This window comes from Monomorium pharaonis, chromosome 2 (genome assembly GCF_013373865.1).
Source record: "Monomorium pharaonis isolate MP-MQ-018 chromosome 2, ASM1337386v2, whole genome shotgun sequence".
Lineage (NCBI taxonomy): Eukaryota > Metazoa > Arthropoda > Insecta > Hymenoptera > Formicidae > Monomorium > Monomorium pharaonis.
The window spans coordinates 27,073,633-27,092,558 of record NC_050468.1 but is presented as its reverse complement, the minus strand read 5'-3'; the positions used below and the strand labels follow the sequence as shown (position 1 = coordinate 27,092,558).

Here is an 18,926-nt window from a genome sequence, read left to right as displayed (position 1 = left end):
GATCATCGACGACTTCGCTAGACGGAGGTGGCAACATTTCAACTTAGAGTTTCCCCGAAGAAACGTTTATAAGATAAACACGGATCCCTCTCACGGAGTTACGGGATGCAAAACTCCCTCCGAAACTTTTCGTTCAAGTCGACTTCTCCTCCGGTCTGCCACGCGTGAACAAACGATCTCTCTCTCTCTCTCTCTCTCTCTCTCTCTCTCTTTCTCTCTCTCTCGAAGAGAGTTTGGTTTGCAGAAGGAGTTTCGTCGATGGAGATCAGTCCGTTAATCGAATTCCCTCCGTCGGTCGTCACGGCGAAGGAGATCGTTCGCCCGGGCCACTCGCGTCACCTCGTATTCGCGTTTGCCTTCCTCGCGGTTGCCTTCGTCTCCGGTTCTTCTTTAACAACGCGACCGTTCCGGGATCCTCCGTCGAACTTACTTTCCGCGCTCTCCCGACTGATCCGACAGGTGCACGATCCCGTACGATCGTAACTGACCGCGCCGCTTTTCAACCCCACCATTCACCACCGTCGTCACCGTTCGCCACCATAACTCGCGTCGTCCGTTGCCGCTTGGCTCACCACCATCTAGCCCCACCACCGTCGCACCTCGGCAAACCCCACGGTAGGCACGTTGTCACCCCTCGCCGTACATCAACGCTCTCTCTTCTCGCCCCCTTCTCGCAGCGGCCGGTGGCCGAGTCCTCTCTCTGTTCTCGCGCGCGAACGCGCGGCTATTAAACTGTATCGCTCGCGCCTCGCCGGATCAATTAACGGAGTGGATGCTGCCGCCCCGTATTGCGAACCACCGCCGCTGAAAAGGGAATATCTTACGCGCGTCCCTTTTTTTTTTCCTCCCCTTGCGACCCCCTACCACCTCTTCCCGATAGCAAAAACACCGACCGGTATGTGCGACGATGAAGGTGCGCGCTGATGAAATTGTTCGCCACGAACTTCTTCCAGTCGCGCGCCGCGCGACTCTTTCCCTCGAATATTACACCTCGTTGCGGGATTATTCGATCTAAAAGCGAGGGATCGCGTTACACGTTTCGCAACGTACACACCCGGTATTGCATTCACGTTTCCCGTCGGAATTATTGGATTTCAGAGGGGGAAACTTTTACATTGTACTTTTCGGGGAATAACACATACGGAATTATTCTCTCCGAAGTATTCGAACCAAAAGAGAGGCGCTTTATCGCGAGCCTCTTTCACCTAACTGACGGCGGCGCCGAGTGTCGATATTATTTTGAATAGGGGCCATGCAACCTCTCCGATTGCGTTGGAGGAAAGTTTGAGCTTAATTAACAGGATTAGTCTCACAAATATCACAGGGTTATTCTTAGACTGCACTCCATTTCGAAACTCTATTTCGGCGTTTCGGAATATACGCGTAAACAGCGCGAGCCGTTTACCCCGGGGAAAATTATTCGCGATCGCCCTCCCGCGTCTCGGAACGCGCAGCACGTAAATCGTCTATGCGTCGCGAAGCTACCCGTGCGTGAACGATTGCCTACCCTTTAAACGAAGTAATCGTGCACGAGCCCTTACTGCGTATCAGTCATGCACGAGCTCACGCACCTGGGGATTCTCTCCTCGGAGTCTCCGGCCAGGCCAAGTTTGCGCCAAGAAGCGTTTTTTTCTTCCTTCTTCTTTTATCCTTCGCTGTTTATTCTCCCGTGAAATATGTGAAACGATACGTGTGTTAATTAAACTTCTGCGGAAATACGAGGATACATCTAGCTCGATCTGAATTTCGTGGATTGGAGACGGCACGTCCGAGGTTCAAGTGGGAAAGATTGGACTCGCTCTGCGTTTCTCGCCGCGACCTTGTGACACTCGCTGTCTAAATGTCTTACTAATTGAACTGCGTATTGATTGCGTAAGTGAAATTTAATTGGCGCTACGCGAAAATGTATCGGTGGCTATTTCCGATCGTCGCTGCACCGACGGCGGCAATTAATTAAAACTTTATAATTAAACAATATATGCAGTATATGTCACAGGATTTAATTACTATTTAAAACTTTTACATGTATTACGGGCACCGTCACGAGACCCCCCCCCCCCAGCTGATTCGTGTTAAGCCGCTATATTGATCTCCGTTAAAACGTGCTCTTTGCCCGCTTCGCGTACGCGCGTTTATAAAAATAATCGTTAGCCGCAGCCTGATTGCGATCCGCGCTTTGCTCCGGATGCTCAACGTGCCTCTATATGAAAAATAATTCCGCGGGAATGAGGTCCACTGAGAAACCCCCGTTCCACCTCGAATCTCGAGGCTGTCAACTGTCGACCGACCCGAACTTTATCGATTAAGATTTAAAAAGGAAAAAAAAAATGAAAGATTGCTTAACGCGCTTTGTGGATAATTTCAGTCATTAATCACGAGGCGGGTAACTTTGAATTCAATTACATGTCGCTGCGAAACTCCGAGTTGTGTTGCGAGAATTTCCGCGTATGGAATATCCCCCTGCCCCCCCCCCTGTATAACTTGTAATTAACGTGCACGCGCTTTAAAGCATCTATTCCGTCCTTTTAAGTAGCTCAGACCGACGGTACCGGCGTCGCGCGGCGCGTAAAACATCCCGGCAATGAGCACACTTTGAAACAAACGTAACTAGTTTTGCGACGTGGCAAGGACAATGGTCCATTGTATCGAATCTTAACAATAATCCGGATACAACGAGTCGACAAATAGAAACCGCTCTCCCGTCTCATCAACGTTAACGCGCGCGCGTTTCACAGCATCAAACCAACGAGCGTGCACTCGCGGATTTTCGAAAATAAATTAAACGACGATTTGATATTAAAAGCTCGTCAACGCGGCGATTCACTCGTAAGGGGAAATGACGACGTTTAGCCGCTCCGTGTCCCCTCCCCCCTCCCTCCCCGCGTCTCTCGCTTACCTCTCTGTACGCGGCACGTGTACGCCGAATACGCCGCGCCAACCCCTTTCGGAATCGCGTCTCACCGCGTCGATCGTACACGATGTATAATTACGCGGGATGACGCGAGGAGGAGGCAGCCTCCACCGCGGCAGGTGCACTAATAACGTGACCGTGGCGTCCTCGCGGCGCAACCGGGACTTGTGTCCTCGGGAGTCTCGGCCACGCGACGAGCCCTCGGCTCGGGATGGAGGAGAACGCGCGCCCCCGCGGATCGGGAGCAAGCTCGGGAACGGCCGTGGAAGACTGCTCGATTCACGGCCAAGATAATCCCGCGAAGGGTACGCGGGCGCGCGAGAAAAACGCATGCGTCGATCCGCCCCGCATGGTCGAAGAAGGAAAAGCACGGTACGTATGTACCATAAACGTACCGAACGTACGTATGTGTGTACGCGGAGCGACGGGCGAGCTTGTTTTCGGAAAAACAAGCGCATATATATATATATATATACATACATCGCTGCGAGAAGGCGCGCCGCCTTTGCCGCGTCGTCTTTTTCCACTCGCGGGATCGATCAAGGAGACTATCGCGAAGCAATTATAAGAGACTCCCTCATGTGATCTGTCTTCTTCTCCCTCCCCTTTTTTCCCTTTCTTTGTCCGTCCGTCCGTCTGCCCGTCCGCCTCCCCCTTTATCTTTTCTTTTAATGCCCGGGATCGTTTGCCCGCGATCGCTCGAAGCTGCCAGTCGATGAGTCCGCCGCGTTCCGCTTTGTGGAAATTCTTTCCTCCCGGCTCGTAATTAATTTAGACGTCTCCCCCGATTGTTCCCGGGCTGTTGGCCCGGATGAGCTCTCGACGGCAATCTGATTATCATGAGAAATGCCGCCGCCTCGCATCGGCATCTTCCCCCGGGAGGGATTTCTTACCTCTCGCTTTTCGCGCGCCGTCTCTTTTTTCCTTTGACGTAAAATGACGAATGTACTGTCGGGAATTTCAGAAATTTCGCGCTGTGTACGCCCGAAAAATGTGTCTAATGGATTCCATTTCAACCTTAAACTTATATTACTTGCGTTTTCACGTCGCGTTTTATGGGTTCGTTGAAACGAAGGTTGAGCACGTTTTGTGATTTTCCAGGGAATATCCAGGTTTGTTTTTTTAATATCGCTTGAGTAAAAGCACAACGTATATCGCAAGAAGGTGTTCCCCCTCTGAAAATTGCAGCGTAATCCGTTTCGCAAACAAGACGACGCTCCGCATCGATCCGCTGGATTTTCCCTGGTCGAGTCACCAGAATTTGTTCGGCAATAAGAATAACAAATACAACACACAGGCCTGTTTTTAGTAATCAATTTTTATTAATAGCCATGCTCTCCGAACTCGCTCAAAGATCATATTACACTTTTCGTCTGTGCACGCTCTCGCGCTGTGCCTGATCGCCGTCGAACTTGCGCCGTTCCATCATAAAACTTCGACAGCACGTCGAGCCGTGTAAATTAATCTCCCGCGGAGTAATCCGAAGCGACGAGGGTTACATGATTTACAACGCACTTCAAACACGTGGTTCGTGGACCGTCAGCATTTATTAAGAGTTTTAATTTAGGAGTTTAGTTCCAACTTACGTATCCATCGCATATCGATCGGAACATCGTTCCTCGCCGGACGCATTCTTTCCCTCTGTTCTCCTTCAATCCGATTCCCCCGGTCTCATTACGTCTTGCTCTCTAGTAGCACTCATTTTCATTTCACAAATCGGGTAAATCGATTTAAACGATGAAAATCCGATCGAATCGGACGCACCGTTCAATCGATTTATCCTATAAAAGTTCTTCTCATGCAGAGCGGGAATTATTATACACGCATATCCAAGTCGAGAACAATCGGATGATCCAAATTCGCAATTCGCATTCGTTATACATATATATATATATATATATATAAAATTGATATAAAAATATACGTAGATAAGGCATTTAGGAATTATCAGTAACGTTAATTTCTAACAGTACAGCGCGCCGTTCCGCTCCCGATAAAAGCTTTCAGCGCGTCGCTTTAATACTCCCATTCCACGTTAACCGTATTTCCGTAAGTTAAATACAAGCGTTTCATTAATTTCTCTTATCTCGAGCACCCTTTTTTCCCTTCCTTCGACGCCAAATCCTGTTCGCGACAGGGATCCTTTGTCAGGAGACGTCCTGAGAACTCGATGTAACCGACGTCGTCGACGAGATAAAAACTTCGACGTTGATAACACTCGTTAGATGTAATTTTTCGATATGATTTATTACCCCATTATCCGCGCTTAATATTCTTTTCGTGTGCACCCCCCCCCCCATGTTTTATTCATCGACGCGCGCGCTTTTCACATTGGTCTCGGGGATTCTTTTCGACGGTCAAAATATAATTTTATTATCGATTTTGATTTACAATTACATATGTAAAGGAGACGCCCATATAAACGTGACATTCCTCCACGCGCCACGCTCCGCAAAATTCGTATTAGAAAGCGCGTCTATACGTGAGACATCGCGTAATGTTGTTTCCTTGGACGAAGCTTATTTCAGCGCGCATAATTGAATCTGGCTTCGACTATCGGAACAATGTAAAACGAGCTCCCTACCCGCGCGTCGATCGCATTGAATTGCATACGATTAGATAATAGTGCCAATCGTTTTGCCGCTAGTTAACTTTGTATTACAATTAAAACGTTATAACGTGAATTATAACACAGCATACAGTTAACCGTTGGTGCACGACAACAACAATTGCATGAAAATAATGCAGAGTTTCTATCGTAAATTTTGAATACCCTAAGAGACTGATACAAATAGATACTGTTACACTGCGATATTCCATATTATTGCATTAAACACACGCGCAAATATTCCTCTAGAGATAAGCTCGAAGTTATATATTCCAACTCCTCTACCTCGCTTGCGATTGGCGTCTGATAATTTTAGCAAGCACACACGCAAGCAAAGCGCAGGATAATATCATTGCTCGGTGGCGACGTTTCAAAGATTGCCGAGGCGAGACGAGGAAATTCCAAAGCGACTTACGTGCGGTCGCGAGAGCTATAATCGCGCCGTGATATATTAATGGAATCTGCAAGCTCCAAACTCTCTCTCTCTCTCTCTCTCCCGTCTTGCAGCTCGGAGGACTTCATAAGCTTCTAATGACTGCACGGAGGATAGCGCGGAGAGAGTTACGCATAGTTTTAAAATTACGTATGAATATACATAAAGGTACGTAATTACAAATATACCTATCTATATCGCACGAACGTACCGTGTCGGTCGATACGTAAACTCGACCGAGTCCAGATACTCCGACGAAATTAAATCAGAAGGGTTTTGTTTGAGGGTTGGGTGTAGAGGGGGGGGGGGGCGGGGAGCGAGGACGGGGATTTAGGTAAATGTTCTCGAGGAAGAGAGTTCTAGCTATCGTTTGAAGCGTATAACCCAGCACCGTGTGTTTCGTTACCTACTTAAGTAGACTATTATCGCAGTTGCACCGCAAAACGGGAGTGTTTTTAGTCGCGTGAGCTACGTGTTTGTGTCCCCTGCGATCACCGAAAAGGAGATCTCTCCCGATATCAATCGAACGTTAGGAAGCTGGAGGACAGGCTGCGTGTCGCGCAGATGTGTCCCCCCTCATATATGATATACGCTATATTAATTATTATCTTTCCCATCCTGTAAGTTTTCCTTGCATTATTCCCCCGTGGAGTGGATACGTTTGCCATCGATTAAGCCATCGAAGCCCGGATTTTTGCAAGTTCTCGAACGGTACTCCCTTGACTCGATGTATATTTTGTCACGAAATATTCTATAGTTTACAAAACGAGTAAAACCAGTGCATAACCATTCCAATACAATTACCGATATATATAAGACAAGTGTCAGCTGGGCTTTGGTGGCTTAATTTTTACAAACTGTGCGTAATTTTAATGGTACTCTCGCCAGAATCTGCAGACCCACTCGCGAGATCGAGGCCGGATAATACAATCCCACGTCTCGCGTTACGAGTGACGTGTGAAGAGAGTGGCGGTCGAATTTCCCCAAGTTTCGGGAGTATCGTAATACACGAGATCTTGACGTCGGAGAGACGACGGTCTTCCCCGAAATTGGGACAATTCTGCGTTTGTGCGGTTGAGCGTGGGTCCTCGCGCTGTTTGGCGGCGCGAGGACGAAATCGGCAGTGAGTGGCCGTGAGCCGTGAGGGAAGTAGAGCAGCGGTGTAAACCGACGTTTAGAAGAAAACGGAAGAAAGAAACGGTAAGCCAGCCGCTGCAAATTAAGTGCATTTTGCACCGATGCGTTGTCCCGTCGCCGCTCTACGTGTGCATCGCGCCTCATTCCTGGCAAGATATCGATCATACGGGATAAGTCCCGAGCCTGAGAGCAAAACAAACGCGGCGTAATGCGCGAGTCACGTAGACACCGGCTGAAACAATGTCCAATAAGAAAAGTACGAGCGATGCCCGTATAAATCATAATCCATCCAGCATTGTTGCCCGCAGTAAGAATAGAGAACGTGCAAGTTGCAAAGGATTAAGATAGAAACTTTACTGAGCCTTCAACGAATCTCTTTTTTTTTTCGTACTTTCGAATACTAAATTAAAATTTTAAATCTGAATTACAAAATTAAATTTTAATTCTCTATCGGGAACTTTTTAATCTTCGTAAAAGAGTGTCGTTAATTTTCCGGAATATACATAATTTGTGATATCCGTTGACATTTCTGTTGATTATTCGTATTTTCGCGTTGAAAATTGACTCGTTTGAAGTCAACCGGTTCGGATAACCGGTTCCGCTGTACATTAAAAGATTCCCTGCTCAAAGGAAAATTACAAAGTGATGAACTCGAGGTTTGATTTCATAAAGCGCAGGTGGTTGCGACGTGTCGCCCCTATTATCGACTTTTATCCCTAATAACTCTACTCAGAGGACCTTCGTCGAGGTCCAGGAATGCGCGTCATCTCCGTACCCAAAAGGATTCGAGGTAAAAAGCAGAAAATCTGTGAACCGTTTTCGGAAATTCGCTCAGATCTGCATCTCCGGCTCGGAACTGTTGTCGTTGAACCAGTCCGAGGCCCTCTGACTCTCCGTCACGCGTACGTTGAGCTCTCTTTCGGTGTACCGGCTCGATCTCGTGACGGACGGACCGCGTCTGTGCTCGTCGAAGGAGGCGAGTACTTCCAACCTGTCGCCCCTCCTGATCGCCCTCGGCGTCGTTTCCACAGAGCTGACGCCGTCCTCCGCGTGCTCGGAGGATGCCCACGGCGGCAGTATGCCGGACGGCATGCCCCAGTGCTCGGTGAACTCCGAGCCCGATCTGGCCAGGCTGGGCTGGCTGAGAGATCTGACCAGCGAGTCCGCGCCCCCCTCGAAGGAGCTCAGGCTGGTCAGGTCGTCTCTGTCCATCCGGGCGAAATCGCGGACCGTTATCTCGGACATCGATCTAACGTCGGCCTCGCTACCGACCCCAGCGCCCCGCGAGCGTACGGAACCGCCCAGTCGGCGCGGACGGCCGGTGATGGTCGTAGCGGACTGCGACGTCTGGAGATGATGGCTCTGGGTGCGCGCCGAGCTGCCACCGTCGCTCTCGTACTCGTACAGAGTCGGTAGGGAGGACCGTCTGGATCTGGTGTCCCACTCCGACGACTTGGACCTCTTGTACCTCTGCCCGTGGTTTTTGCCGTGGTTGCTGGAGGACGAGGAGGAGCCGGCGTGCGTCGGCGGCGGGCTCAGAATCCGTATGATCACGTCCCACTTCGCCGGCGGGAACAGGTTGATGTATCTCGCGTCCTTGCGTATCAGCTCGTAATCCTCCTTGACCACCGCCTCGGTAAGCAAGGTACGCAGTGTGCTCTCCGTAGTGATAATCTCGCGCCACTTGACGCGCTCCTCCTCCGTCAGCTCGGCGGCGTAACGCGGCTCCAGGACGCGCGCCAACCTGGTGTACCAGTCGGCGTCGGAATCGTCGAGGGAGCGACGCGCTGCAGGCGGTGGCCGACTTGGGATCTCGGCGCGCGTGGTGTAGGTCGGCTCGATGGTTACGTCCGGCTCGTCGTCCACCAGATGGTTCGTCGGCTCGTTCGTGATGGTCAGATTCGAGGCCGAGCTAACGTCGGAGAAGTTCTCCCATTCCGGTGGCGGCGGCGGCACATTCTCCGTCGGATAGTTCCGGATGGTGACGTCCCACTTGAGATCCGGCGGCGGTTGAGACCTGGCGAGGTACTCGGTGATCTGGCGACTGTGACGTTCCACGTCCTCGATCGTCTTCTTCTCCGTGACGGTGCGCAGGAACACGTCGTCCACCTCGTGAGTCGTGATCTCCGGGCGGCGGGGCGCGACCACCTGCGGCTCGACCAACGGCTCGGTCATCTCTTGGCGCAGCAGACGGTGCTCGCGATGCTGAACGGCGGTGTGAGTCGTAGTGGTGGATGTCGAGGGTACGATCGGCGGCGGTGGCGGCGGGGTTGGCGCCAGGATGCTCGCTACCCTATATTTGGCGTGCGAGGCGTCCGTCACCTCGGTCAACGAGCGGGTCTCCGTGAGCTCGGTGTTCAGGGATGTCAGAGATCTCGGCCGACGTAGCTCGTGATGCAGCGGCAGCTGTTCAACCGTCGGCGACGGGAGTTTCTCCTGGATCACGGTGGTCTCCCTCTCCGCCTGCTTGCGCAAAATCCTGGAGTAGACCGGCGGCGTCTGCTGCCGAGAGATGGTCGAGACGGACGACGCGCCTCCCGGTGGTCCGTGAAGCTCCGGTACGTAGGAGAAGGTCGTCATGCGGTAGGGTGAGCTTTCCAGGGAACGACTGGTCTCCTCTCGCTCCAGAATGGTCGTCAGATTTCTCTCGAGGGCGATACTCGCGATGTCGGATTCCGACGGCAACGGGCTCGGCGGCGGCGGCGGTGCTCTCTTAACCCTCATCTGCACGTCGAACTTGGGCTCGATCGGTACGGCCACGGGGTGCCGCGGTACTACGACCCTCGAGGCGTTTGCGGCTGTCATCGAGGAGGTTTCCACTTCGGCGGCAACGGTCTCCGAGTATAAGGAGCTCGAGGTGCGCATTTCCACCTGGCGTTGGACCTCGTGGACAAATGCCTTGTTGTCGTAGGATCCGGCGGAGGATACAGGTAGCGAACGTTCCTCGTCCACCTGTAAAAACAGATAGTAACGTGTCATAACTATTGCGTAATTATTTCTTTTTCAATTTCTTTATATGACAATTAAATTGTACAAACTGTGGATAAATAATTTAATAAAAATTTCGGTAAATTGATTTGCTCAAGCAAATTTTGATAATTGATTTAGCGATTAAATCGGGATTCACGACAAAAATATTTTAGGAACTTCGTACATAGGTCACTGTTAAAAGGATTAGTACGAGCGGTGCTCTGGTCTCATATTCTCCTAATAAACTTTGTGCGACCATCCGTCTTGTTAGACAATTATTGGGACTCACCTCGGAGTGACTCTCGCTTGGATAATCGCTTGGCAATGTGTCCGAATGATCGATCACCAGATTCGCCTCGCTGCCGGAAGTGGACACTGCGGTCGCGTGAAGGAGGGCGTGCGCGCGCGGTATCTTGAGACCCTCGAACATCGTGATGTGACTCAGGGACGAGCCGGAGAGCTTCGTTATCTCGGAACCGGTGGCACTTTCGAACGGATGCCGGTGGACCACGCGCACATTTCGGCGCTTCAGGCACATGTAGGAGCAGCCGAGACCAAGCAGGAGCAACGAGAGGAACAGGATGGCGCAGATAATCAGCAGAATCTGGAAGCCTTTCAGCGGTGGCTCGGTCACCGACGCAGGTGTCAGCATTGCCTTTCTGCGAACGAAAATCAGATTAGAGCAAGAAACGCGATCCCGAAATCCCGAGGGGAAACAGCATCGACGTTAGACACCGCAGTCAACGGCGCATCGGGCGATATCTCACATCTCATATACACAGGAGTAAAACTGGGCTACGAGAAACAAAGACGTGCATCACCGCGGCACGTTCTGAATACCGAATGTCACTCCTTTATTCAAATCGTCCGATGCGGCGAGAGGGCAAATGCAGTATGCTGAATACGTTCTTCGCGGATTAGGTAGTGGAGAAAAATACTTGCTTGCTTTGTTTCATTAAAGGTTAATAATGTGTAATAATCGCACGCGTTGAATTTAACTTCTTTACGATAATAATAGTATTGTTAATATCAATTATCTTCCTCAAGTTACTCTTTATAACTGAAGATCTTTATTTGATGCATTTTCTCACGTATGTTTCATTATAACTGCTTTGGGAAAAGTACTTTTGCTGATTTGCCAAGCAGACGTGTAACTCTTACGCCACGATTATCACAAAAATATCAATCATAATGATAGTAATTTATGGTTTTTTTTAGTAAAAAGATGTACGATTATTTTGAGAATGTTGAGCCTAAATGGATTACCTTATAATTATTTTAAATACATATGTGTCTCATTATTGCGATTTTATCAAATTTATCAAATTATAATATTAGATGCAAAGTTGGGTAGTAATTTGTTAAAAAGCTAAACGTTAATAAAATTAAAAAGTTAATAACTTTTAACTTAACTAATTTAAAATGATTTAATTTTTAACTTTAATTATCTTTAAAACATCTAAATTGTGTTATTATCTTTTTGCAAAAAAAAATTGTAAACGAAAAATTACACTCCTACAAAAACAATATTTTTTTGTTATTTTATAAACTAAATTTACAAATAAAATATGAAATATATTTGATAATCTATATTATAAATGTTTTGATAATTTAACTTTAATAAATCGTGACTTTCTAATTTAGTATAAATAATGTTTTTCAAAATTAACTTTTATTTTTACTTGAGTTAATTAACATTTACATAATTTTTAACTAAATCTTTTAATGTAACTTTTGATTAAATTAATTTTATAAGCCACTTTAACTCTTAATTAAATCTAAAACATTTAATTTAATTTAGTTATAAAAAATATATGAACTCAACTCTGAGATGCGAGATGAGATACAGTACACATGCAAAAAAATAATTACATTGACTATCTCCTAAAAAATATCGTTTTCGAAAGAGTTATTTTGTCATAAATCCGTTATACTATTTATCATAATATTTATTTTAGTAACACATTTATTTGAAAGTTTAATAAATTAAATAATATATAAATAATTTAGCTATATAATTTGGTAAATTTGAAATGTTAATATTTAATCAAGATATGTTCTAAAAATTTTACTGTCAACTTGCAAAGAAAGTATATTTAATTTTCTTTCTTTCTCTAAGAATTTTAACAAAAAAATTCTTACATGCTCGCTGGTGGCGCTGGAGGCGACGGTGCTACAGGTGGAGGATATCTGCAGACTATAGTGATAACCTCATCTCCATCCATTTCTAATCCGGGATGAAAACGAACAACCACATTATTGGTGAACACGCGTAGAGGATCCTGTTTTGTACCGCATCCTGAAATACATATCATTTTTATGCAATAAGAAATTTAATTTGTTCCGTAGGAACAAAAATTAAAACGATATACAAATTATACATAAACGGATACATAGAAGTAGAACAATCGAAAACATTTAATCCGATTAAAAAAGAATTGAATATAATCTTTAGATCATCAATATTATTATTGTTTGTTCAAAATAAAAATTATGTTATGTAAAAATTACATTATTTAACAGGAATTAGATTTAGAACAACTATATTATTTATGGCTTACTAAGTATAATAAATTTTTTACGTTTCTACAAACTAAACAATATTGCCAGGTTAAAGATCAAATTAAATTAATGGGGGAGACGTACCTTTCAGAGGTAGTTCCAATTTGGCGGTCGTCGCGCCCCGTCCTTTGAATATACAGGCGCTGTTGCGATCAAAGTCGGCATAGGCCAGCCCGTAAAACGGCTCCTCAAACTTGAGTTCGACCTCCATGCTACCCTGGACGCAATTCAGATATGCTTTCGTTCGATTCAGAAATATAATCGGCGAGATGTCGTCCAGCTTGGTGACTTTGCCATCGAGTACCGTGCTCGGCGGCAGCCCCGGCTGATATTCGATACTGTTGCCTTGCGACGCATAATTGCTCTGGGACAATGCAATCGGAATTGCCGCCCAGAGCAGAAGTATCAGTTTTGGCAACATCTATAATGAGAAAACATAAAATAAATTTCGTAGAAAATCGATTGATTCGATTGAAAAAAATTGAATATAAATAATACGAGAGAGAAATCAGCATTATAATCTAATATTCTAGTATGTAGATAAAATTTATAAATCATTATATGATTATCAAGAAATAAAGATGCGAAAAATTAATGTACCTGTAATTAATTGCAGGTACGTTATTTAATTATACAAGAATATTACATATTAGAAGGCCCAAGGGAAAAAAATAACCCGCGCTTTTCTTTTACGATAAAATATTCTTTTTTTTTTTTTTTTATTAAACACGCACAATGATATCATGTATGTATCACGACGTGATATAACGCCATGATATTCTTCTTCAAGTATGAAACTTGAGAAGTCATCACTTCATAGTAATCCTTTTACAACTTAAATTAACAGTTGTAGCTCCACAATAATTTCATAATGACTATGGATTTTATTATATCTCAAGATGCGGCATCGCATACATTTCGCAATTAACCTAATTGATGCTTTAACAAGCTCTAATAACAAATGCGACATTGCATGTGTAATGTGCGTGCTACAAAGATCGGTATCGTTGTTTTCTCAGGTATCATCCGAGAGGCATGAGGAAACAACAACAACAACAACAACAACTCGCGGCTATCCATATTCCCACGAGCGACTTTCAGAACGTAAGTTTCCCTTTGTACGTCTCAGCTACGTCATTGTTTGTACGCATTGCTCGATTCACGTGGGACTGTACACGTAGGTAGGTCTGATCACACCGTCGCTCACGTCTCATTCTCTATACAAGGTATCAGAAGTTATACGTTGCTTTCGAACTGCAATACTACGGGGGCAACATCGCGGCAACGTGTACCTCTCTTCCGATTTACAAAAAGTTGAAGCAAACTTACAAAATAAACCATTTCACATGTTTCTTCGAGAAACATTACTTGCTCAAATTTTATTTTGTTCTCATATAATTTTGATTTAAGAATTCGATTATACAAGGTCGTGATGGCGATTTGATCGAATATTCCTAAGACGGGGATTAATTCGAAACTTATGGAAAAGATTACGGGGCCGAGAGAAAGGAATAACCAAACGATTTTCGGTGCAATATGCACAGAGACGTTGTTGTATCCGAGCTAGACTGCGGTTCTACTGAACTGGAGCAGAGAGAAAGCCGTTATCCGTCACGATATCTCCTTTCGAGATATAAAACGTGGATAAAACGTGGATTGTGATCTTCAACGTTCGGGCGTACCAATATATAATCTCAATCGCGTCGATATTCCGCTTACCAGACGATAAAGTTAAATGTTCCGCGAATCTCAGGCGAGTAATTGTCGTACGGTAACGCGGATCTTCTTTCCCCCCCCCCCCCCCGCGTGTTTTCGAACGAGGCGAGTACAACCTGCGTTAGGAGAAGAGAAAAAAGGAAAATACGGACGACATATTACAGGCTTAATAATACACGAAACGGCGATTACATCCGGGCGAGCCCCGCGCGGCCCTTCGAGCGCTCACCTGCGAGATACTGTTACGCGCTCACCGTCGGTAATTGCACTTAAGCAAACGTACAAATTATAGGCATTAGCTGTGCTTGCGTATAAAAATGATGAGTATCGCGCGCGAGCGCGCCTCCTTCGTTTGCGTCGCGGAACAACACGCATACACGCCTGCGTCTACGCGCGCGCGCCAGACGACGATACTCCCGGCGATAATGGATCCGCGTGGAAACGCGTGAATCATTTGACTGCCCGAGGAATTCGCGATTCCGCGAGTCCGCGGCAGCGGGCATTACCGTTCGCTGAAAACTGGACACGCGGCAAATTACTTATTCGCCGTTCGTTGCTCGCCGCCGCCGTTCAGCCGCGCGTGAGAAACTCGCGTAGCTCGTCGCTCGCCGCATCGAGAGCGAGAATACGATTATTTTAAAAACTCTGTATCCTTTTCTTGTAAATCCGCGACGGAGAGATGAGATCCCCGTGACGTGGCCCTCGCCCGATACAGTTGTGTCTCTTTATTCGAAAACGCGAAGAAAGATCGAAGTCTTGAACAATTTTAAACAAGTAAGAATAGATTGCAATTTGAAATGAAAATTAAAGATGAAACTGCGTGCATTATACAAGGTCCCAAAACATACTGGTCAACGCTCGTAAAAAGTTGGAAGGGATCGAGATAAACGTAAAAGTCCAATATTGTCTTGGGTTAGGTCTACCAATAATCGAGATATTAACGTATAAAATCGGCAAATAATTTAATTAATTTCTATCGTAATTGTGAACAGTAAATTAATGAAAGCTTATCATACATTCACTATAGATTTTTTTCTTCCGTGTTATGGCTCGAGCGGATCGAGCTCTTCTCTCGGCTCTCATTCGCATAATTTGAAAGATTAATATCTCGATTATTGGTAGACCTAACTCAAGACCTAACCCAAAACTCTGTGCGATTCGTCTGAAATTGCATCGGATGGTGTAATTTAATATTGCATTCTAAAAATTACTCATAAATTAAAATAAGTGAATGTTAAAACGATAGTTATTTTTAAATTGTAAGCGATAGAAATTAATAAGAGTATCACGCAAAATACGCATATCGAATTCGCTTAACTACGTTTGTACACGTGCCAATCGATCTGTTATTGGTTTTCACGGCTCAGATGACAGCTTGGTTTCTATTACTTGATTGATTGTATCTTTTGGTATCTTACATATAATAAGAGTATTACATACATAATAATTAGCTCAATGTAATTATTAACAACAAGTTTTAATCTCTTTTACTTGCAAATTATTTAATACTTTCGCAATAAAAATTTAAATAACAGAATAATTATTCGTTTACAAAAGAATCATATTTAACGTACATGTATATGGTTCAATTTATATACAAGGAATAAAATTTATTTTTTTTTTGTATGCAGAAAACATCAGAAATTGTAACTTATTATGGTTGCTTTTTGTCAAACTCTTATATCACGAAAGTAATAAAATTGCGTGACCTGACTGTAATAAGTCAAGAAAACAAACGCGTCGTCATATTTTCCACGATGATGTTATTTCATTTTTTCGTTTAGTAAAATTGCAAGAAAAACTCTTAATTTATTAATATCGCAATATTATTCCTCTCGTGAAAATTCATCAAAAATTTAATAACGATAAGTAATTCGTATGATATTTTATAAGTAATAATTGTAAAAATCAAACTAAATTGCATTTATCAAATAAACATATTAAATTTCAAACGCAATAGAGCGATACTATGAATTTCATAAATTTAAAATACAAGGAATAAAATGTTTAATATTCATATCAAAAACGTTAAATATTTCGTAATTAATGGATTGCCTGGCATACGTCCTTTGCACAAGTATACTTTACATCATTCGCGTGGCAATACTTGAGTCCGCAGGCAGCAGTGCGATTTGTTCTGCGTATCGTTGCTATTTCTCGAAATTCTATTCCGAGAGACTATTTCCTTATAATTAACTGCAACTAATTAATAAAATTATTATCTTGCAAATAAATATAACTCGAATACAAGTAAAATAATGAAGCGCGATTAATTCATGCCACTAACAACTGTGTCGACGAAACGGTTACCTAAGCAAACATACGAGGGACAGAACATTTAACATTTATTCTCGCTCGATTTACTCCCGTTCGATTTAAAATGGAAACCATAGCGGCAGAGAAACGTAATTATAATTTTAAATCGTAATTATAGATAGTTTCACTGTGAAATTTTGATGAGCAACGAATATTTCCTTAAAAAACTGTTATATAATATATTCGAGTACATTGTGCTTCGCGCTTTACTAAATATTCCGTCGAACTAATTTGCATGCGAAGAATACGAATCGATAATCGTGATTAAGTCGCGATTTAAATAATGAGAAATCGTCACATTATTGATAATAATGATAATTTAATAAGAAGTAGAACATAAAATATAACACAATAGCATCTGATAAAAATATGATGAATGTTCGTGGTACCGGGAATATTTGGCTGATGCTTTAACCACATGTTTCGATAATGTCGTTCGACCCGCGTGTCGCGTTCTTACCCCTCATTGAAATGTACATACAATCGCGACAAGTACAACAAGAGAATGTAAACTAAATGACGATTATCACCCCACGATAAAGTACACCGATTCATTCACTGGCGGCAGAAAACGGGGGATTCCGAAACTGTTAATTATCGAGTAGCAAATATTTACGGACGATAATTGTTTTTTTTTTCCCGCAACGCTCGGGTTCAAACGTTTTTCCACTCTTTTCTCTCTCTCTCTCTCTCTCTCTTTCTCGTTGCGCTTCTAATTTTTCGCAATTAAACGTAATTGCATTCTGAGACGTAAATCACCGTGTCCGCGGATTGCGAAGTAACACGCTAATCACCGGCGCGCGCGAGTGAGTAAAATGATTTAAACGTAACGGAAAACCGTATTACATCAACTGTTTATTATTAATACATATATCTCGTGGGATCTGCGCGTTTGAGTTTCAATCGTGTCAATTAATCGCTATCTCGGTTTTATCAATTCATGCCGCGCAATATAATGGTCAGGGTCACGAATTTCTCGATTATTAGCGAAAGCGGGCCGACTTCGGATTGACATCGCGACGCGTTCGATTAATAAGTGCCATCGTAATTAACTCCGTACTTTAACGTTTATCAATCGCGCGATATAAATTTGTATCATTAACGGCATTATTTATTAAAATTCTCATTCGGAGTTCATTTATTGCGGTAACGTCGTAACGAAATGTCTATCTCGCTGTTCGTTCAACAAATCGTAGCTCGATGTTGTCACACTGCAGCCGCGTTATTTTTTTTCGATATAATAAAATGCGTGACATCTGTCTTGATATCGGAAGTGTCCCCTGCGAAGTGTCATGCAATTATCGTATTTTCGTAATGATCGTAATTAGTTTTGTGAGTGACAGTATCGTGAGACGTGTCACGAGATTAACAACGAAGAAATGGAGGATCAGGGAAGAAGGAAGAAACGGAGGTATCAAACGACGGAATAACCCACGGGGTGAGTGTAGCTGAATATTTATTGGCTCATTTATTACTGTTGAAATTAACCATTTATAATCGCTTTTATGCGCGTAGCGCAATTATTTCTCGAAACATTGGTTATTTTTGCAGCTTCGTTTTAATTTAGACATATTTATTCTTTACACGCCAACGTAGCGTTTCAATTTCACTATTATTGCGTATCGTATCGTAGTGAGTAACGAATTATATATTCTTTTAATTCGAGGTAATGGGTTGATGAATTAATTAAATATGTAGATGTACTATTACTATTATTGCTATGTAAAATAAAAATATAAAGATATTACAAAGAAATGTTACAGCTTATAGGTCCATTACCTTATTTCATTTAAATCCATTAATATGGATAAACTGAAATAGATTACTCTTATATTTAATTCTGAACTTTATGTATTCTAGAACAAGGAAATATCTTACAGACGTAAATTCCGTAACAATTAAGCAGTAACAATAAAGTGACTTTTGCAAAAGAGAAGTTTCAGATCTAAAAGTATTATCCTTTACTTTTTTTATTAGGAACATTGTAAAATTTTGAAAATGTCATGAGATAATAATATATTAATAATAATATTTGGACAATTTTACAAGTATATTATAATTAATTTTTTGTGTAAGTAATAAATAAAAAAGATAACATATAACATAATATAAAAAATACTGCAAACATTTTTAAATAAGTACATTATTATTATTATTTATATTTATAATGCATGAATTTTATTCTAATCTGTCGTCGTTTATCCTATTTTGATTATCTCATGTCATTTGAAATGTCGTAAAGTAAAACATTGTGGAATACGGTTACACAGAGT

The 18,926-nt window shown here is 43.6% G+C and overlaps 1 protein-coding gene across 3 annotated transcripts in view; it reads right to left on the bottom strand.

Annotated features, from left to right (window-relative positions):
* Positions 1 to 4,210: 4,210 nt before the first annotated feature.
* LOC105836567 overlaps positions 4,211 to 18,926 on the bottom strand; it is a 35,000-nt gene continuing 20,284 nt past the window's right edge. For all 3 annotated transcript variants that reach the window (XM_012680677.3, XM_012680675.3, XM_012680676.3), the window contains 4 exons: positions 12,706 to 13,042; positions 12,202 to 12,358; positions 10,349 to 10,718; positions 4,211 to 10,041 (listed from right to left, as the gene is read on the bottom strand). In XM_012680677.3, the coding sequence (XP_012536131.1) occupies positions 7,921 to 10,041; positions 10,349 to 10,718; positions 12,202 to 12,358; positions 12,706 to 13,042 (2,985 nt within the window). In that variant the 3' untranslated portion in view covers positions 4,211 to 7,920. The remainder of the gene's footprint in view (positions 10,042 to 10,348; positions 10,719 to 12,201; positions 12,359 to 12,705; positions 13,043 to 18,926) is intronic.